This window comes from Microcaecilia unicolor, chromosome 4, assembly GCF_901765095.1.
Source record: "Microcaecilia unicolor chromosome 4, aMicUni1.1, whole genome shotgun sequence".
In the NCBI taxonomy this organism is placed as follows: domain Eukaryota; kingdom Metazoa; phylum Chordata; class Amphibia; order Gymnophiona; family Siphonopidae; genus Microcaecilia; species Microcaecilia unicolor.
The window spans coordinates 151,272,924-151,296,272 of NC_044034.1; the positions used below are offsets into that span (position 1 = coordinate 151,272,924).

Sequence of the window (23,349 nt, forward strand, 5' to 3'; positions counted from 1 at the left end):
TTTTCCCTAATAATAATTGTTTGTGTTTGCTCCTTCCTTGCAGTTATTGGACTCACTATCCACCGACCAGGACTCAGCGTGTAAATATGGACTGTACTTTCGAGATGGCAGGAGAAAGGTGGATTATATCCTCGCTTACCATTTCAAGAAGGCATCGGGCACCAGGACGCCAAGCAGGCGCGTCTATCAGAATGACGCTGTGTCCGGGGCTCGGAGTACAAAAGAGAATCGCCAGTTGCCTGGCAAGGGAGGGGATGCTGAAGCAGCTGTACCAGAACCTCAGATGGATTACTATGAGGATGACAAGAGGTTCCGACGAGAGGAGTATGAAGGCAACCTGATTGAAGCTGGCCTTGAACTGGAGAAGGATGAGGATGTAACTAATTTTCTTAATATACGCTTTAATAAGCTATAGCAAAAGTGACTGTGATATTTTCCAGCTGGTATAATCAGGTGTAAAGTCCAGAACAGATTATGAAATAGTGGCTAATAGCAGTTTGCTACCAACTGAAGCTTTGCCCATTAGATCTACTTTTCACTACTTACTTTTCACAAAAAAAAAAAGCCAAATTGTAGATGAGACCAAAAGAGAATAAAAGTATGTACGTCTTTTAAAAGCTTAGGGGATAATATTCAGGCCGAAGTGGTAAGCATCTTGTAAGACACTTCCAAGGAGCCTAAAATGGGTACTCAGTGCCAGGCCATTCGTAACTCCTGGCATTGAATATCCGGAAGTTAATCGGGCACTGGCTGATATTCAGACTGATGTCTAGTTAACTTGGGGCACCTTTACTAAGCCACGTAGGTGCCTATACACGCCAAAATGGACTTACCACCCAACTACCGCGTGGCTCTTGCAGTAATTTCATTTTTGGCGCATGTCTGAAAAATAATTTTTATTTTCGGACGTGCATAGCGGACGCGTGCAGGTCCTTACCACCCAAATTCTTTACCACTAGGGAAAAAAGAGGCCTTTTTTACAGGTGCGCTGAAAAATAATTCTGCGCGCACCCAAAATCCACGCCTACCCTACTGCAGGCCACTTTTAACCATGGCTTTGTAAAAGGACTCCTTGGTGCATTAAGTTAGAAGAACCTATTTGCTGTCCTAACTTTATCATTTACTTAGCCGATTAGCAGACTGAATATCACCACTAACCAGTTAAGTACTGGATCTGCCCAAGCTCTGCACCAGACCACCTCTAACCTAGCCAGTTAGCGAATGGGCAGTTAGCAGAGATATTCAGTGGCAGTTTCAGCCCTACCATTAGGCCAATTGAGGCAGAGGCCTCAGGTGACACTTCATGGAGCGGCATCTCGCATCTTTCCACTCCCCCCCCCCCCCCCCCCCCCACACACACACACACACACTGTCTGTGGTCTGGCTGCTCCCCCTTCCTTTCTCAAACCCTTTCCCATCTTATTTTTTGGTGGCAGCAGCGCCAGCAATTCCCATATGATACCCTGTTGCCGGCACCAGCTTCTTCTCTATACTACAGCCCACCACTGATGAAACAGGAAGTTATGTCAGAGAGGCAAGCCACAGTAGAAAGTGGAGGCCAGTGCCAGTGGCAGGGCAGCATATGAGAATCACTGCTGCCGCTGACTTTTAGAAAACTAAAAAAGAAGGTACACTCGGGGAAGGGGTTAAGGAAGAAGATAGGGAAGGAGCGGCCTGGGTGGGAGGAGAGAGTTGAGAGAGTGTAAATGGAGAGATGTAAGTTTGGGGGAGCAGGGAGGCCCAGGGGCACCATCTCATCCTTACCTCAGGCAGCAGATAATATGGGTAGTACCCTTGAACAGGGGTGGGCCAAGGCAAAATGCCACAGAATATTGACAGGCAGCCAGCTCAGAAGGGGTATTTGGGCAGAAACCTTTGCTGCCTGGTGAAACCCTTTTGAATATCGACCCCTTACTGAATAGAAGCTTTGCCCTGGATTCTACATGTTGAGACAAAAAAAAAAAGTAACCCCCTACAATTTCTTTTGCAGTTTTCTCAGCAACCGCTTTGAATTTCAACAAGAAATTTTACGTACTTATTTAGTCATCATGCTTACATATATAACTATTAAACAACATTTAATAATCTTAAACCCTGTTGATGCTACTGACATTTTAGCATTTCTACCTTGCAATTTTTGCATGTTAAAAATGTTCAAGCTAAAATAACGTCACTCAAATGATACAATTAACAATGTGTCAGAACTTTGCAGTCACTGCAAATGCTCACCCCTAGCTTTAATACAGACCCTCAGTCACTTTGGTAAGTTCTTAACAGCCTTGTCGATTGGTCCCTGTGGCAGGCTGTCCCAGATCATCTGCAGCACTTCCTTGATTTCAGCGATTGTTTGTAGCTTTGGGTGGAGCTTGTGATAGGAGTACAACATTGCTTTCCAGATAAGGTATTCCAAGGGATTTAGATCCGGTGAATTTGGAGGCCATTGTTCCTTTGTACAAAAACCTATTGGGACATTATTAACAGGAAGCTGGTACCCCAATTTATTTTTCAAGTAATGGTAGTTTTACAGTGCACACATTTTTGAATGCATGAAAATTGCTGGGTGGACTGCTAAAAAGTCTGCAACTTCGGCATTTAAAGATGTTTAAAGATAATCTCATTCCACGCAACATAAACGTAGATAAGACCAACAGATAAAGCTGTAAAATTTTACTTTGAAATTCCAAGTGGTTGCTGAGAAAACAGCAAAAAAACTCCAGAGGGTTACTTTCTTTTGTCTCATTCTGTATACATGGTATTCAAATTTGGGTGCACTGCTGAGATGTGTGCGCAAATTGATAGGTTAATGAGCTCTTAACCATCAGTAATTGAGTACTAACAACCAACTATTGATGTTAATTGGCACTCATTAAAATTTGCACGTGCATGTACACTATTCTAAAAGACAGGGTACCTAACTCCCATAGCGTATATCCCAAAAGGGGGTATGGCCATGGGAGGGGCAGGGGTGTCAGGAGCATTCCAAAACTTATTCACGTAGTTATCGAATACCGCCTCAATGTGCCTAACTTGGGTACCAGCATTTATACCAGGTTTCAGAGATTGTAAGTCTGGCCTCCAAACTTAGGCGTGGGAATCAGCGCTACATGTGATTCTGTAAAGAGCGTTCTCCCAATTTTTTTTTCTGGTGCCCATTTTTGAATGCTACTTAGAGAATTCTCCCCTATTTGTGTATGTGCTGGTAAGAATTAGCGGTTCTGTGTTTATTTCATGAGGTACTCACAGATGCCAATCCCTTCTCCACTATACTCATTCTCCACCCCAGAAATACATATGTGAGGGCTCCATTTTCCTAGTGTCTATTTTATGCCATGGGTAATTTTATAGTACCTTGTAAAAGACTTCACTCCCTTATACAGTTTTTTTTACATTTTGCTGTTTAGAAATGCATTGAAGAGTTTCACACAGTATACTCTACATTTCAATGAGATAGCGAGCAATTATATTCAAAATTTATTCAAGAATCTAAAAAGTCTTGATTGCATAAGTGTTCACCTTGGCTGAATACTTGGTGGAAGCCCCTTATTTATTCATTTATGGACTGCAATCCCAACCACTAATTGCTCAATGTGCTATATTAACAGAGTAAAACCTCTGAAATCACTAAGTAAAGTCACATGGGATCATCTACATCAATGTCAAAATAGCCAGGTCTTGACCATTCTCTAGAATGTAAGGAAATCAACTCCTACCCAGATCTCTGTAGGGAGCTTATTCCACCAAATAGTTACGATCACAGAAAACACCCTAGAGTGATACAAGACCTTCCCCCTAAACTCCCACATTCAGGATAGCCAACAAAGAACGCTGAAATGATCTCAAATGACACCCCAGTGCCTACCACAAGTGCTTCTCACTCAGATAACTTGGTTTACTTTCATAAATTGTTCTATGGGTAATACAGCCCGCATAGAAACTGGCAGCCAGTTTTGCAGCAATAACAACCATAAGTAGTTGACATAAGTTCCTGCCAACTTTACACAGTGGATGGTGCAGCTTTTGCCTATTTTTCTTGGCAGAATAGCTCAAGCTCTTTCAGGTTGGCTGCAGTCCGTCCGTGTACTGTGGTCTTAAAGTCTTGCCACTGATTTTCTATTGTATTTGAGTTTGGGCTTTGACTGGGCCACTCAAGGACATTCACTGCCTTCTTGCTGAGCCACTCCATTGTTTTTGCTTTGTGGTTGAGATCATTCTCCTGCTGAAAGGTGAATACTCTCCCCAGTCCCTGGTCTGAGACAAACTGGAACAGGTTTTCCTCTGGGATCTGATGTACTTTTTACCATCCATCTGTCCCCACTGCTGCAAACCGTTCCCACAATTCTTTACTGTAGGGATTGTGTTAGCAGGGTGATGTGCTGTGTTTGTTTTACCTCACACAAATCGCTTAGCATTAACATAAAAAGGTTCCATTTTGGGCTCATCAAACCCCAAACTCTTCTTCCGCATCTATGCAGTGTCATCTTAAGTGTTTCTTTCAGATGCTATGTGACACATCATACAATTTTTCTTCAGTAGTGGCTTCCCTCTTGCCACCCTCCCATATATGATACATTTATGGAATAACCTTGAATTTGTTAAACAGTCAACATTTCCCCCAGTTCAGCCAGAGACCTATGCAGTTCTTTTCAATTAATCTTAGTCTTCACAACGACCTTCCTCAGCAGTTTCCTTAAGCTGTGGCTACTGACTTTGGAGAAACAGTGTGAACGAGGCAGTGATGGTGCCAAACTGTTTTCACTTTACAATGATGGACCTGAGAGTGTCCCAAATGATATTCAAACACATTGAAATTTTCTTTTAGTTCAAGGAAGAAATTTTATAAGTGTCTGGATATATAAATAGTATGTGCAGAGTCTGGTGAATTTTCAAAACAAAAGTGTACACATACATTCCCTTTGACAATTACAACTGAAAATTTCTGCGTATATATTTCCATTTGCCTTTTGGCATGCACAGATTTCCTGGTGAATGTATGTGCGTATATGTGGATTTTATAATGTTAATGTATACACATAAATGCAACCCCTTCCCCAAAGAATACCTCAGCCCTCCACTGAGTCTGAGGTTAATTGATACATACAAGTTCATATGCATAGCGGGAGGATAATTTTGTAAAAGTCTATTTCTATGCTTAAAACATTCTTACCTGCAGAAAAAAACTTTTAAAATTGCCTTCCAAGTTCTCAGAATAGGGCATTAACATCTCCAGCTCAGTCTCACATTCTTTTCTATTTTTCTTCATTAACTGATCTTAATGTAGTGATTTTTTTTCTAGCAATGTAGCATTTGTTCCAGAACTCATGACCCAGTTCAAATAACTTGGCCACCACTGTGGATTTCTCCTGCCCAGTCTCTCTGTTGTCCACCCTTCATTTCATTCTGTGCTTTAGTGGAAAACCAAAGGCCTCAGTTAGTTAACAAATAACAACAAATCTATCAAAATCCCCCTGCCTCTGTCCACTCCATCATACTGAATCTCTCAGGTTCCATGGTCAGAGAATATCTGCCAGCTCCAGCCATCCAGCCTGAATATTTGCTGGGGCTGAATCTAGTTTTTTAGCCATCTCTAGTGGTGAGACCATCCCAAAAGTATGAGCATGGCAGCTTCCCTCACTGTCACATGTCAAACCTGGGAATGCAGAAAAGTTGTCTTGCTGGGCAAGGTGGATAACTTTCCCCTTCTTCCATATTACACTTTGGTGATACCATTTGGCCATATCAAACCTCACCACAGCATTGTACAGAACATGGTCTCTCCACGACTACAGTGAGCAGATAGGCCCATGAACTACCATACCAAATCTAGTCTCTTCCTACCCAAGTCTATCGTCTATGTGAGACCTTTTGAGTCCTGTTTTTATTGTTATGTAGATAGGCCCGTGTACTATCATACCAAATCCAGTCTTCTCCTACCCAGTTCCATCATCCTTGTGGGACCTTTTGAGTCCTGTTTTTATTGAATGTGAGTTCATGTTACTCAAAGATCCATGTTCTATTACTATTATTTCAGCATTTGTATAAAGCCCTAAGCCAGAGTTCTTGGGAGCATGTTATATACAGGTGCAATACTTCTGATTGGGCACCTAATGCAACGGAAGAAAGAATAACTTACATGAGGCCACAGCATGGGTAACTATCAAAAGCAAAATTTGAAACCTGCTGTAGGCTGAATCATCTGCTCCGCCTGCTCTGTGAAGATCTGTTCCAGAAGAAGCCTAAAGTCACAGGTGGTAAATAAAAATCTGACCCACAGGAACTGATTTCCAGAAATTTCTTATCCTCTGAATCCTGTAAGTGTAATAATCTATGAGTTCAGGCATCAGGAAGCAGGACCTAAGAAAGATATTTGCAGTCATGCTGTTTTGAGTATTTGGCAGTTCGCTCATCTCCATTAACTTTATCACCTGTCCCAACACACACACACACACCACTGTAATTGCCACCTATTACAGTAATGTTACTCCATCTAAAGTAATATTACCCCTGTACTGCAGTAATAGTATGCCTCCTCCTGTTCAGTGATATTTCTTCCTTCTCCTCTTTAGTAATATCACTCCCTCCCCTCGCAATGTAGGATTATTTCCCTCTCTCTGATCCTGGGATCTGCCAGATCAGCCACTCATGGAAACTGATGGTGGGGTTGCTGGACCCTTGTTCTGATCCAGTGTGAAACATCTACCATTGCTATGTTCTATGGAATATTACTCCCATCCTTCCACCAGTAATATTTTTCTCCTTGTACTGCACTATTACTCCCCATATACAACAGTAATATAATACTCCTTCCTCCACAGCCTAAAGTTGTCCACTATTTTAATGCAAACTTAGAAGTCTAAAGAGTTTATTTTAGAAGCCGTGTGTGGTTTTTATGTATAACTAGCTTACACATGGAACTGGCCAATGTGCATTAATAGTAGATTTTTAGCACAGCTATTTATGCATGTAAAAGTCATGGAATGTTTAGTTTGGAAGGTTGTGTTGTAGGTATGTTGTAAGCAAAGGTGTAGCTAGAGGGGTGCAAGGGGAGAAGCTGCCTACCCAAACAGATTATGATGTGGATTTTACAAAAAAAACCACCTATTTTACAAAAGTCTGCTCCCCGTGACATCACACCCCTGTTTATAAGTATGATTTGGGTGGGCACTAAAGTTTGCGTGCATTTCCGATTTTCCTTGTAGACATCAGCATTTACATGGTCACCTGCTCTGAGGTGGGTGTGTCAGCTGAAGGCACATTTGGACCTGTCATTGAGGGGGCAATTGTGCTGACCTCTGTGGTGTGTAAAACCAAAATACAGTCATTTAGGGTGGCTCTTTAATTGACTTATCCTAGAGGACCAGTTTTTAAAAATCTGCCATTTATGAATGCAAGCGACAACATTTCTATAACTCAGTGCATCTAATTAGGCGCCATTGCTGCATTCTAAATGCCAAGTATCTGTGCACCAAGATGCCATTATAGAATGCTAGCATAAAGCCAAATTAGTGCGACAAGATTTAGGCATGACCATTTACACCAGGTAAATAGGCACATAACTTATAGAATATGCATGTGACTTATAGAATGCTATTGGGCTCATTTTCGAAAGAGAAGGACGCCCATCTTGCGACATAAATCGAAAGATGGGCGTCCTTCTCCCAGGGTCGTCCAACTTGGTATAATCGAAAGCCGATTTTGGACATCCCCAACCGCTTTCCGTCGCAGAGACGGCCAAAGTTCAAGGGGGCGTATCGGAGGCTTAGCGAAGGCGGGACTTGGGCTTGCACTTGGGCGGCTTTACCTGGTTGTGTTTTTCATACAACCAAGGCACAAAAGGGTGCCCCAAATTACCAGATGACCACCGAAGAGAATTGGGGATGACCTCCCCTTACTCCCCCAGTGGTCACTAATCCCCTCCCACCCTCAAAAACATCTTTAAAAATATTGATTGCCAGCCTCAGATGTCATACTCAGGTCCATCACAGCAGTATGCAGGTCCTTGGAGCAGTTTTAGTGGGTGCAGTACACTTCATGAAGGTGGACCCAGTCCCATACCCCCTACTTGTTACATTTGTGGAGGAAACAGCGAGCCCTCCAAAACCCACCACAAACCCACTGTACTTACATCTAGGTGCCCCCTTCACCTGTAAGGGCTATGGTAGTGGTGTACAGTTGTGGGTAGTGGGTTTTAGGGGAGGTTTGGGGGCCTCAGCACATAAGGTAAGGGAGCTATGTTCCTGGGAGCAATTTATGAAGTCCACTGCAGTGCCCCCTAGGGTGCCCGGTTGGTGTCTTGGCATATCAGGGAGACCAGTGCACTACAAATGCTGGCTCCTCCCTTGACCAAGTGGCTTGCATTTGATTGTTTCTGAGATGAACATCCTTGGTTTCGATTATCGCCAAAAATCAGAAATGACCAAGTCTAGGGACGACCATCAGGATTTGGGCGTCCCTGACCGTATTATTGAAATGAAAGATGGATGTCCATCTTGTTTTGAAAATACGGGTTTCCCCGCCCCTGGATGGGGACATTTTGCGAGGTTGTCCTTTTCGAAAATGCCCCTCTATGTCACACACATCAGCTGGAGACACGTCCATTCCCCTCCTATGTTCCGCCCACATGTACACCCCTTTGCAGTTATGTGCTATGGCACTTATCCAACTACCTTGCAGGATAGCAGGGTGCTTCAGATTATGTGGCCACTCTTACAATCCCATACACTCCAACAAGAGTATTGTGATCACGTTCAAAATATGCTCCCTAGTTCACAAAATCATTCATGGAGATGCACCATCCTACATGTCAGACCTGATAGACTTACCACTCAGGAATGCCAAAAGATCACCCCGCACATTCCTTAATCTGCACTTCCCTAACTGCAAAGGTCTGAAATACAAACTAACGCACTCGTCAAACTTTACCTACTTGAGCACACAGTTATGGAACGCATTGCCGCGCAACTTAAAAACGATTTACGAACTAATGAACTTCCACAAACTACTGAAGACCCATCTCTTTAACAAGGCATACCACAAAGATCAACCAATGTGAATATACAAAACTCCTCCACATATATTCAGAACTGTCTTATAATATTTGCTTGTTATACAACTATCATGTTCTATCATTATCATGCTGCCCAAGATCTTTCTGCAACACTAAATGTCTATTTTCTAATATATTTCCACTATTCATGATTATTGTAAGCCACATTGAGCCTGCAAAGAGGTGGGAAAATGTGGGATACAAATGCAATAAATAAATAAATAAATCAGTAAATGACCATCAATTAGTCCTTCCTGGACGAAAACTAGCGCACCTCGATTCAACAAGGCACTGTGCATTTTATTTTACCGCTCCTGCATCGTGGAACAACTTACAATGGGGTATTAGGAATATTACTTCCATCAAGGACTTTAACTTAACCCTAAAAACTTATTTGAGCATATCACCCTCTCTCTCTCTCCCAGTTGTTTATCCCCTGGAAATTTAGTTTTTCTCAAACTCCTTTTCTTTGTTGTTGATTTGATATCTATTATTTCTTGGTATGAATGCTTTGCTACCCTTTGTTGATTGTAGTTCCTTTCTTCTGGTTTCTAGTAAACCAACTTTTTGCTAATTTATAGATTGTTCACCGTTCTGTTCTGTGCTTGTCAGTAAGGGCGGTATGGAAAGTCTAAATAAACTGTAAACTGCACTTACCTGCTAAGGGGGAGATGCTATGTATGGCGTCTGGAAAATCCTCACAGAAATCATTTTGGCCTAAACGTATTCTATAAGATTTAGGCGTGGTATATAGAATATTCTTAGTTGATATCCGGCACCTAAAACTACGCACATCACTTACAACAACAAAAATGTGGCATAAATCCCTGCGTATAGATTTACATGGACAGGGCCATATTCTATAACAGTTCACATAAATTTGGAAATGCCCATAAAATGCCCATTTCCCTGCCCATAACCATGTCCCTTTTTGGATGTGCGCATTAGAATTTAGGCGCAGTGAGTTACAGCATAGTTATGTGCGTAAATTCTAATTATTGCCAATTAGTGCTCATTATTGTTTTTTAAGTGCTGTTAACATTGATTGGCTTGTTAAGCCAATTAAGTTACGTGCATTGTTGTGGAAAATGCTTAGATTTAGGTGCGACATATAAAATCTGGCAATAAGTGCCATTAAGGAATTACCCTTAAAGGCCGCACAATTGTTACTTATATGGGTAAATGTCAGCACTTGCTTACACAAAACTTCAATGATGCTGCTTTCTTTTTGGACATATTTTTTTGTGAAATGGCTGTTTTCATTGGCTGTGCTGCAAGCTAAACATTTATTCTTGTGTTACAAAAGGCCTTTTGGAAAATACCCAGGAAGCAAACAATTCTAGCTTGGATGTTCTTTTCGGACCCAGACAGCCTTTGTAAAATCCACCTTTAGATTTTCAACTGAAAATTCTCCTAAATTTAGGATCCTAAAAAGTTATGCTTTTAATTTTATGGGTAAGAGCCTAATTCCTGTGGCTAGAACTGAAAATCTGTGCTAAACTCCCCCCCTCCTTTGCCACCCACTTTTTATCTCCTAAATGTAGGAGTTTAGGGGGGAATTCTATACGTGACACTCAAAAATGGGTACCAGAAAAGATCTGTGCTAAGCGCTATTCTACTGTTTCTAGAGTAGCATTTAGAATCAGTTCCCATGCCCCAGACTTATGCCTGCTGAAACCTGGTATAAATCCTGGCATCCAAGATGGGTGCAGAGACCCCACTATTCTATAACACTGTACACAGCACTCACTACTATTCTATAACACTGCACACAGCACCCACCCATGCCCACGCCCACTTTGGGGTTGTGCGCTATGGGATATAAGTGCCCAGCGTTACAGAATAGCAAGCAGCTAGATGAACATGCAAATCGTAACTGGTGCCAATTCATATCAATTTATCGGTTGTTAGCACTTGATTATTGATGGTGAACAGCTTGTTAGCCAATTCGGTTGCGTGTGCATGTCAGAAACGTGCTTTGAATATCAGCCTTATATTGTTTTGTTTTTATTGTCAAATAGATTATATCTTTTCTGGCCACTTTAGTTTTAAATTGAATTAAACAAGAACTAGTGTAGTGAATAAGGCCAAAAAGCCGTTATAGCCCACTGTACAGTCTCCAACAGTAGCTAGCCATGAGCGCTTGGAGGAAATGTATAAGAAGCAGAACATTTGTAGAGTTGTCCACTGCTTATCACCTCTTTGCAGCTCCAGCAGTGATGTTTTTATGGTGTCGAGCCTGAGGTAACCTCTCTAATCCTAAGAACGTAAGAACATAAGCATTGCCATACTGGGACTGACCAAAGGTCCATCAAACCCAGTATCCTGTTTCCAACAGTGGCCAATCCAGGTTACAAGTACCTGGCAAGATCCCAGAACAGTAAAACAGATTTTATTCTGCTTATCCTAGAATATGCAGTGGATTTTCCCAAGTCCAACCCTGCTAAGCTAACTGCTTTTACCACTGTCTCTGGCAACAAATTCCAGAGTTTAATTACTCGTTGAGTGAAGAACTATTTTCTCCAATTTGTTTTAAATTTACTACTTAGTAGCTCCTTTGTTTGCCCCCTACTTCTAATATTTTTGGAAAGAGTAAACAAGCGATTCACATCTACCTGTTCCACTCAGTATTTTATAGACTTCTATCATATCTCCCCTCAGCCGTCTCTTCTCCAAGCTGAAGAGCCCCAGCTGCCTTAGCCTTTCCTCATAGGGAAGTCGTCCCATCCCCTTTATAATTTTTGTCATCCTTCTCTGTACCTTTTCTAATTCCACTATATCTTTTTTGAGATGTGGTGACAAGAATTGCACCCAGTATTTGACTTGCGGTCACACCGTGGAGCCATACAAAGGCATTATAACACTCTCAGTTTTGTTTTCCATTCCTTTCCTATAATTCCAAACATTCTATTTGCTTTCTTAGCCGCTTCCGCACATTGAGCAAAGGGTTTCAACGTATCATCAACGATAACATCTAGATCCTTTTCCTGGGCGGTGACGCCTAATGTAGACGCTTGCATCACGTAGCTATAGTTTGTGTTCCTCTTTCCCACATGCATCACTTTGCACTTGCTCACATTAACCTGTAACGTGGCTTGTCCCTTTTTGAAGCTTGTTCTACTCTTAAATCCTAAGGCATCTTGACATCTAAAAGTTTTCAGTTTTTGCTTGGGTTGACTAGCTGACCTCTTTTCACAGACTATATCTTGTTTAGGACAACGTGTGCAGGCTGCCACGTGCTGCTTGCTTTCTCAGCTGGCATGCACCAGAATTAAAATTTAGCTGGTAAAGAACTGAGAAGGAATTTTAAAATAGAGAATATTTTACATTTTTACCATGGAGAGGGTCATTTTACAGTGATGCTGGTAGGAAGAATAATTTTCAAAGACATTTTTCAAAACAATGCTGAAATGGGCTTTCACAGTTTTAAATTTGTTGTCATAGTATATTTATTTATTTAATACACATTTATATCCCACATTTTCCCACTTAGTTGCAGGCTCAATGTGGCTTTCACAATACCGAAGAGGTAGGCTCCGGTTTAATAATACAAATACATAGTATAGTAATAGCATGTAAGAAACATAAGTATAAGCAACAAAGAAATAGAGAGGGGATGGTGATACTGGTAGCCAGTGAAGCTTTTGCAGAAATGAGGTGATATGAGGGTTTTGCTTGCAGCCTTCAATCAGTCAGGCTGCAGCATTCAGAATTAATTGCAGTGCAGACCCCTTTGTGTTCAGGCCACTGTACAGCACGTTACAGTAATCCAGCCAGGACTTGCACCAATGCGACCAGACTTGCCTTCTTGATACACGGAGAGAAACTCATTTGTTGTTACAAGTCATAGCTTGAAGGCTGCCTGAATTTGGGGTTACTACTACTTATCATTTCTATAGCGCTACTAGACGTACGCATCGCTGTACACTGAACATGTAAGCGACAGTCCCTGCATGACAGAGTTCACAATCTAATCAGGACAGACAAACAGGACATAACATAGGCAGGCTGCACACACTCATGCTCCCAGTCCACACACATAAGGTACACAGTGACTGAGCAGAATGCAAGTTTTGGGAATAAATGGCCACAGCTTTATTAAACACATTAACATATAACCCCTAGGAAGCACCCGAGCCTTGAGTCCAATGTAGTAGGGGCTTCCTGTCTCCACCATGCCTTTCCACAACTGGTCCATGTTGTGGCTAGCCATATCCCCGCCTCCTGCGTGACTACATATCCATCCGCGTTGTACTGTACCCCAGTTTAAAGCCAGCTAGGTGATCAGTCTGCCCCAGTGAGTGTTCATGTCCTCGTCTAAAGCGGCCAAATTCTATTTCGCCCACTGCTCCAACACCTCCAGTAGTCCATAGGTTTGGGTGCTTCCGCCGGCTGTGACAAAGTTGAAGGATTGTGTACAGCAAACTTATGGAACGATAACTAACAAAGGTTTTGTATTAACAATGTCAAGAAGTATTCCAAAATAATAGTACAAATAGCTAACAGCTCGTCTCTTATGTACCCTTACTCATAACCACATACAATGTAAGAATTCTCTCTAACAGTTTAGACTACCTAGAGGTCAACCATGCGCCCATACAGCCCCGGTGAGTGACTTAACTAACAGGTTGTTTCCTACTTTTACCACTAGACATAGCATCCTAGGATTGACAACTGTATTTAATCGTTTTCATACCCAGTGATAGTTCCTGTACCCATGCAGCCCTGGGGAGTGCCAAGGGAGGGAGGCTCCCCTGCCTCCTCGTTGCCCCTTTATTTAATTATTTTGGCACCATTGGGTTATTGCAAAGGATCAGCTGTTTCTGATCTTCAAAGTTTTCTTGACCTTGCTGCCGTTTTAAATGTGGAAACAACCACTGAAACTGAAGTGACGCAAACTGCTGCTGGCCACCGAAAAGGCTTCCCTGCCTCCTCGGTGGCCCTTTATTAAAGTTTTTTGGCACCATCAGGTTTTGATCCCGCCCCTTTTTGGCCTCCCCACCAATTGCCATAGGAGACTCTCATGACATCAGTCTTTGGTGGGGAAGCCGGAAATGGGAGGACAGCACAAGCCGGGGAGCTACCGCGTGGCAGCCACCATGTTCTGTGCGGTTTGCTCGCCAGTCAGCACTCCGGCCTTCTTTATAAGGGATAAGGACAAAGAGTAGCAGATTCCGAAATCCCAAACAGTAGCAAGATTCTGGAATCCCAAAGACTACTACTACTACTTATCATTTCTATAGTGCTACTAGACATATTGAGTACTGCACACTTGAATATGAAGAGATAGTCCCTGCACAACAGAGTTTACAATCTAATCAGGACAGACAAACAGGACAAATAAGAGATAAGGGAATTATTTAAGGTGGGGATGATAAAACAGTCATGGCTACTGAACAAGTGAAAAGGAGATAGAAGTTAAAAACAGCCTCAAAAAGGTGGGTTTTTAGCCTAGATTTGAAGATGGCCAGAGATGGAGCTTGATGTACTGGGATCAAAATAAATCTCAAGTTCAGCAGTAGCTCAAGGTTCCTAACCTGTGATTTTAGAGGAAATTTGGATATCTCAAAACAGATTTTAGTTTTGGGTATTAAGGATCCATAGAAACTCTGTTTTATTTGAGTTAAAGGTGCTACTGTTTCAAACAGGTGTTGTGGTGCATTATTTACTACAGGTCTTATTTTATGTGATGGGACCTATTCACTAATAATGACCCCCTTTTTCACCTGTGTTAACGTTTTGTAGGATTTGCAAACTTTTTTAAAGGGGTGTACAGCGCTAGAAATGATAAGTAGTAGTAGTTTCCCTAAATTTTCTGTTAGGAACTGGAAGGAAAAATGGTACCATTCTGGAACAATCTTGGGGTTTGGCTTTTATCACAGCAAGTTCTGCCTTGGGGCTAACTGAAAGCTTCTTAATAATGCAGTGAAAATTGAAATTTGCCACTATTCCTTCCCTACCCCTGATCCCCCAGCACAGATCTATTGATAAGGATAAAGACAGAGGAGCAACCAGAACTGTTTTTTTTCCTAAGGTTGACCTTGAACTGCCTCCTATCCCCCTGCAAACAGTGTGTTGATTTATTATTCTATGATGACTGTACTAAATCCAGATAATCCTTCTATATTAGTGATGCCAAAAACAATGTTTACTTACTGTATGATAATTGCAGATTAGATGATTGCCTAAGGTGGCAACTTTGAGTGGGGTGGCAAAGAGCAGACATTCACAAGTTTTATCTGCAGGGACGGTCAAGTGAGTAATTTTTTAAATAACTCATTTGTCCAGGTTGATGGATTTTGAAAACTGTCCCTCTGGGATGTAATTGTACAACAAGATGCCTAGATGTGAAGGCTACGTACATGCCTATTTTTATCCTATTTTATAATGACACATACGTATCTGTATGTTTTTATAAAATACAAGGGGTAAACTGGCAGAAACTGTGACTAGATTAAAGCTGCAGATTTTTAGGAGTAAATTATCAATGTGGGCGTTTGTTAAGATGTGTTATTTTACTGTCAACCGTCCGTTAAGACGTATACGGTCATTCTTTCAAATTGAAGTATTTCATCTGTTAGTATGGACACTTACATTAAGGAGCTCATTTTCAAAAGAGAAAAAGTCTAAAAAGTGGCATAAAGCAGCATGACCATTGGAGGAAATCAGGGGTGACCCCCCAATACCCCCCCCCCAGTGGTCAGTGAACCCCTTCCACCCCCAAAAATGTGAATACAAATATGATTTAGCAGCCTCTATGACACCTCAGATGTTAGAGCCAGGTCTATTAGAGCAGCATGCAGGTCCCTGGAGTAGTGTAGTGGTCACTGCAGTGCACCATGGCTTGGGGGACTCAGGTCCCTATCTCCCTCTACCTGTCACATTTGTGGTGGAAACTGTAAGCCCTCCAAAACTCACCAGAAAACCCCACTGTACCCACATATAGGTGTCTCCTTCACCTATAAGGGCTACTGTAGTTGTGTACAGTTGGGGGTAGTGGGATTTAGTTGGGTTTTGAGGGGCTCAGCAGACACGATAAGGGAGCAATGGTGAGATGTGTACCTGGATGCATTTTATGAAGTCCACTGCAGTGCCCCCTAGGGTGCCCTAGTGCTTTCCTGGGATGTCAGGGGGCCCAGTTTACTAAAAATGCTGGCTCCTCTTACATCCCAATGGCTTGATTTTGTACATTTTACACTTGGCCTTTTTTTTTTTAATGAACCAAAAAACAAAATGTCCAGATCACAAAACCTTGTTAAAAACAATATTTTCAAAAAAGAAAAATAGACATTTTTCTTTTATTTTAAAATGCCCTTCAGATTTTGGACATTTTTTGCAAAACGTTCAAAGTCGGACTTAGACGTCATATCGAAAATGCCCCTCGATGTCACTTAGATTATTGTAACATCATCTATGTGGGATGCTCTGCAGCTATTTGTAGGAAACTTCAAGTACTGCAGAATACAGCAGCACGTCTGATTTTCAAAATATCTAGACTAGAAAGTGCTAGACCACTCCTATCAACACTTCATTGGCTACCTAATGAATCCCGCTCTGTTTTCAAGCTATGTTGCCTGGTTTTTCTTATTTTGCATGGATTAGCTAGGAATAAATTATATGCCTAGCTCAAGACATTATTTGCGTTTACAGTTTACATCTGAGGTGTTTTTTTACTTATCAAGTGGCCAAATGGTGAAACAAACTACCACACTATTAGTTATCAGTTTGACTATCCAGCTTATAATTGAAAAAGAAAAACGCCTATATTGCGACCCAAATCGGGAGATAGACGTTTATCTCACAAAAACGAATAAAGCGGTATAATCGAAAGCCGAATTTGGACGTTTTCAACTGCATGCCGTCGCGGATGCGGACAAAGTTGATGGGGTGTTCAAAGGCGTGGTGAAGGCGGAACTGGGGCGTGGTTATCGGCCGATCAGAGATAGGCGCCTTTCGCCGATAATGGAAAAAAAATATGCGTTTTTAGCTAAAATTTAGGGCACTTTTCCTGGACCCTGTTTTTCCACAAATAGGGCCCCAAAAAGTGCCCTAAATGACCAGATGACCACTGGAGGGAGTCGGGGATGACCTCCCCTGACTCCCCCAGTGGTCACAAACCCCCTCCCACCACAAAAATATGCCGTTTCACAACTTTTTATGTTCACCCTCAAATGTCATACCCACCTCCCTGGCAGCAGTATGCAGGTCACTGGAGCAGTTATTAGGGGGTGCAGTGGACGTCAGGCAGGTAGACCCAGGCCCATCTCCCTCCCCACCTGTTACACTTGTGCTGGTAAATGGGAGCCCTCCACACCGCCCCCCAAACCCACTGTACCCACATGTAGGTGCCCCCCTTCACCCCTTAGGGCTATAGTAATGGTGTAGACTTGTGGGCGGTGGGTTTTGAGGGGGATTTGGGGGGCTCAACACCCAAGGGAAGGGTGCTATGCACCTGGGAGCTCTTTTACCTTTTTTTTTATTTTTGTAAAAGTGCCCCCTAGGGTGCCCGGTTGGTGTCCTGGCATGTGAGGGGGACCAGTGCACTACGAATCCTGGCCCCTCCCACTAACAAATGCCTTGGATTTATTCATTTTTGAGCTAGGCGCTTTCATTTTCCATTATCGCTGAAAACCAAAACGCCCAGCTCACACATTGTTGAATAAAACATGGACGTCTATTTTTTTTCGAAAATACGGTTTGGTCCGCCCCTTCACGGACCCGTTCTCAGAGATAAACGCCCATGGAGATAGACGTTTTCATTCGATTATGCCCCTCTATGTGTTTTTCCGAAAAGCTTTGAAAACCTGGTTGTTTCATAAATTGTAGATGCTTAGTAAAAGTAAATGTTCTATAATGTTAATGATCAAGCTAATTTAATTTCCCAGTTTAGTTCAGTAGTATAACTGAATAGTCTCTGTTTTTAAAATCTTAATTTTAATTGCAATTCTAGGTGTCTTGTCCTATTTCTTGCAATGTGAACCATATAGATCCATTTGTAGTTATTTGCAGTATAAAAGCAATGAGTGTAATGTAATGTAAAGTTATTAGTAACTAGGTCTCATTGCATAAAATCAGACCTGTGCAAAAATAGCAAGGGTTAGTGGTAAAATAACACATCTTAACAGTAGCCCACATTGATAACTACACCCCAAATGCCTGCTGGGCAGCAGGTGTAAACATTAGTGTGTAAGGTACACGGATATTATATAAAATACACATGTAAGTTATGATGCCACATGTGCTCTGTCCAAAGTCAGCTCCTGAGCACACCTACGTTCGGGCCATGTAGAAGTGTGTGCGTTCTGGTCACTGCGTATGCTTTTATATGTGTAACCTCTGAGGTACTTTTTTTTAACCCTTTTACATGTGAAAAGTGCTTTATAAAATTACCTCCATTACATATATATACAAAACAAAGTTTGAGATTCAAAAGTATGATGTCCAATTATGCCTTTTTGTAGGATTGTTCTGGAAAGGGTGGTGTTGAGGGGGTTCATGATTTTTGAGTTCAGTTATCAAACTAGCCAGAGGGGAGGGGGGTCCAGGGTCTAACAATTAATTGGGAGAAGAGATGTAAGGCTGAAAGTTTGCCTACGGCACTGGATAATTATAGTCTGAAAGTGGGATAGAAGGTGAATTCGAACCCATTCCATTCACCGTCAGTAACAAGATTTGATGTCTTTGCTAGTGAATGTATATTTTGTTTGGTCCAGCAGTTTCCTCTCACTTCTTTATCAGAAATACCAGTGATCTCTTGGCACAACTATCTGGCATATTCCCTCTCCCCTCCACATACACACACACACTCACTTGCTCCCCCCAGAACTTGAGTCTGATCAGTAGGCATCACCATAGGAGCCAACTTTTCACAATGATTGGGGGTGCTAAACCCAATGGGAATGACCCCTCCCTGGACACAATAAAAGAGTTTGCTCAATATTGGGGGTGCTCAAGCACCAACAGAGACGGCTCCTATGGGCATCACTATTGCACAATGGCTGATATTCCCTCCCTTCCCTTTTGGGGTGTGGGTAGGGGAGACAAAGGGGCTGTGATGGCCAACCTGAGGAACAGAGGGTGAACTCAGGAGTCATAACCCAGATCTCTAGTATTGCAGCCTCTGACTGGCCTCCTGCTATTTCTTTAAGCAGACAATGTCCTAAGGACGCTGCACATCTCAGAAGAGTCGGAACCAGTAGGTCCTCAAGTCCATTCTACAGTTATATGTATCGTACCACAACATATTTTGTAGTTAGTCAGATTTTCTCCTGCAGTATTTTATATTTGCAAAACTGTCCTCCCGATAGCTCTCTATAGGAAAGCACTGGAGTGTGCTTGCCTACAATACTGGCTGCACTGTTTGTACACTGTGCTGGGCTGGAGTTTGGCTCTGATTTATGTCCTTGGAGTAATGTATTTCTAAAAAGCAGGTGCTGACTCTGTGGGCTGAAAACAACCTTCTCTCCTCTGGTAACTCAGTGTCACATAAGAGGAAAGATCTGTGCAGATTTTTAAGGAATAGTACTGTAGGTCAGCACTATTATCACTTTCCTTGGGATACCGTATTTTTGGAAAGCTCATCTCTTTTAAAAGTCAGCTTTTCTTCTTCCTGCTTTTAAAATAGAATATAATGGCAGTAATTTGGCTTTTAATGTTTATTACTGCAGGCATGAAATTCCTGAAGCATTTGGACTGCCTTATCATATATGGTGTTGCATCCCTGCAGGAACTTCAATGCAGTCCCATGCATGAAGCTGTTTAGTTGCAGGGACATCAGCTGCTCTGTTCCAACTGTTTCAGCAGTACTGGAATCAACCACAAACACTCTGTTAAGCATAGAAAAGAGGGAAAACTGAATTCTAAACTAGTGCAGTTTGCAAGGTCCAAATCTCTTATGGCCTTTAATTATGTACTGTAATATTCTCTGCAAAAAAGAAGGATGAATGCCTTTAAAAGACAATGTACAAACACACCTGTCTGCATTAAAATGAATATGATCACCCAGAGGGAGCCATCTGAAAACTGATTTCTCATGTGTGCACTGCTTCCCAGTGTGCCCGCACAGGGCAGGCCCGGACAGTGTTCATTTTGAGATTCCCATCTATACATTGCCAGGGGTTCTTTGAAGTTGTGGGGAATTTCTCTTTGAAAAAGAACAAGCAGGTCTGTAGCTTAGCAATGAGCAGGGTTTCAAACTTGTCCCATAAGACATGAGGGTGATCCCCACCTGCTCAGGCTACATTTTAATTCTTTAATGTTCACCACTTTCTGAACAACAATGCATCACCGATTATTTTCAAAACACCATCAGTGCACATGGCACAGTTTGAGTTCATCTGCATAGTTACAGTCTCCCATTCCAGAGAATCTGGATCAGCTCAAAGATATTATGCACACTAGACATATCTTCAGCTTGAATTCCCCCCCCCCCCCCCCAACAATCATGATCACCCAACACCACTCCTCTCAAAATAATCTGGGTAAAGGAGCTCTTCCTGCTGGTAAAAGTGTCTCCTACTGTTTCTTTCAGTTTGTCAGATTGTCAGGACCTACTTTTCTGCTTTGACTCCAGTTGTTCTTTGACGCTCCCCCCCCCCCCTCCCTAAACTTCTGCCCTAGATGGCTGCTTAGTCCTGCCTAATGGTTGGGCTGGCCCTGCAAAGAACTCACAGACAGATTCCCCTGGATTCTATATATCGGCCAAGAGATCCGCGCCGAAATCCAATGTGTGTAACTTAATTGGCTTAACAAGCCAATCAGTGTTGATAGCAGCACTTAACAAGCAATAATGCGCACTAATTGGTAATAATTAGAATTTACACGCACAACTCGCTAAGCGTATTCTGTAACACAGTGCGCCTAACTTTTAACGTGTGCAGCCGAAAATGCGCATGGTTATAGGCAGGAGAATGGGCGTTTTGTGGGCATTCCAAAATTTATTAAATTTGCATAGTTATAGAATATGGCCCAGTGTGCCTAAATCTACATGCCAGGATTTACACCATGTTTTCACTGATGTAAGTGGACACGTGTTGTTTTAGGCGCTGAGATATCAACTAAGCGTATTCTAAGGCCTACATATAGGCACCGCTTATAGAAGATGCTAAGGGATTCGCACATGACCTCGACCAGTATGGCCACGTAGAGGCTTAGCTCTCGCTAGCTATTTCTAATATCGTTGACAGCAACGGAGCTCCCTCTTTTATTACAATGCTAATAAAAAAGGCCCGTTTCTGAGACTAATGAAATGGGTGCTAGCAAGGTTTTCATCGGAATGTGTATGTTTGAGAGAGCGTGTGTGAGAGTGACTGTGTGAGAGAGAGAGACAGAGTGAATGTGCGAGTGTGTGTGTGTATGTGTGACATAGAGTGAGGCTGTGTATGTGAGATTGTGTGTGTGAGAATGAGAATGTGTGTGTGTGAGAAAGAATGAGAGTGTGCGGCATGGGCCCCCCTCCGTCTCCCTCCCTCTTTTCCCCTCCCCCGTGTCTTCCCTCCCCCTTCCCAGTTTCAGGGTCATGGCCCTCGTTCCCTTCCTTCCTCCGACGTTCAGGCTGCCTGCCTGACTCCCTCCCTCCCTCCCACGTTCAGGCTGGCTCGCTCCCTCGCTTCCTCCTGTGTCAGTGCTCCGCCCTCGACGTCATTGCGTTGTTACGTGAGGGCGGGGCGATGGTAGTCCTCCCTTCTTTCTTGCAGGTGATGCGTTTGAAGTCACGAATGGGTGGGCGAAGCGATTCATGGAGTGTAACTGCTCCGCCCTCGATGTTGACGATGCGAGGACGAGGCAGACACTCATGGAGAAAAAGCGATCTACACCATGACATTTTAGAACGTTGGGAGACTTGAGGCTTCATTAGAACGTTGGAGGTGCGTTTTATATAGAGAGATCTGGACATTGTATAGCAAAATGGCATCGAAGTCTGCGAGGAATGACGACCCGTCCGCTTCTGGTTCTGTTTCTAAACAAAATAAAACAGACTTTGCAGTGTCAAAAAGGCCTTGCAGTCGCCGTTCCCAACTGACAGGCTGGAACGCATGGCGGATGATATCGCAGCGATGCGTGATTTGATGCAGCGGAACCTTGAAGCCTCAGCTGAAATCAAGTCAGAATTAGCCTCCATTAACGTCCAGCTCATGCAGTTTAACGCCAGAATTAGTTTTCTGGAGGATCTATGCCTGCCCATGATGATTTCCGACAGGAGCTGGACCGGAAGATGTATAAAATCGACATTATGGGGCGGGAACTTGAAGATCTGTCAAATCAGCTGAGACAAAATAATATCTGTATTTTAGGGGTGCCTGAGAAGTCTGAAGGCAAGGATATAGGGCAGTTTTTAAGCATGTTCCTTGTGCAAATTGCTGCCTTACCAACTGCCACCACTCTTCAAATTGAGCGTGCTTATCGCATTGCATTGAAGCCTGTTCCTGGTAGGCATTATCCGCGACCCATAATTGTTCAGTTTTTTTGGCATGATCAGCTGATGCTGCTAATGAGAGCTGCTTGTCTCAGATCTCCATTGGTATTCTCTGGAGCATGAATCTTCCTTCTACCAGATTTCTCTAAACCGACTGCTAAGAAGCGGAAGCTGTTCCTTGACATGCGTCCCAAACTCAAACCTCTTGGTGCCCAATATGGCTTGCTGTACCCTGCAGTTATGAGGGTAACTTTTCGAGATACCACCAGACACTATAATAATCCTTCTGAGTTGCAGCAGCTGCTGGACGAGGGGCTTACTAACTTTGGAAGGTGAGGTGTTTGCCCCCTATGCTACAGTACTGCTGCTGAGTCTCCCTTCGTTACCAGCTGCTGGGGGCAGTACACTCAAGAGTTGCTGTTTCTCTTTGGGGAGTTTTTTTACTGTTTCAGCTGGCTTAAGCTCTCACTGTGACCGTGCTGGCACATGTGCCCCGCTGTTGTCTCTCACCTTTCTCCGTGCTGGAGTAACTGGTCTTCATATTTTTCTTTTGGTTTTTCTTATTTTTTCTGCATTTTGTTCTATAGGGTGATATACCCGCTGAGTTTTTTCCCTGTTAGTGCTGAGAATTTACAACTTGATTGCTGCCTGACAGCTTGTCTTCTTATAGTTTTCTGCTGCACTGCCCACCTGGAAGAAGAGTTTAGTTTACCTGCCCGCTGAAGCTTCGTGTATTATCCCTTAATATTAATGGGGTTACCAGCCCCATCAAGCGAAGGAAGCTCCTGCTATATTTGAAGCGAAAAAAGGCCGATATTTGTTTCCTGCAGGAGACTCGTCTGGCTACAACCGAAGGAGTTAAACTTGCTGGTGGCTGGTTTGATCAATGCTT

General features: G+C 42.7%; 1 protein-coding gene across 1 annotated transcript in view; it reads left to right on the forward strand.

Moving 5' to 3' along the window:
* The window catches only part of ANO1 (anoctamin 1), a 187,448-nt gene that overhangs the window by 18,895 nt on the left and 145,204 nt on the right, over window positions 1-23,349 (forward strand). The window contains exon 2 of the mRNA XM_030200739.1: window positions 44-376. Coding sequence (XP_030056599.1) covers window positions 44-376 — 333 coding nt within the window. The remainder of the gene's footprint in view (window positions 1-43; window positions 377-23,349) is intronic.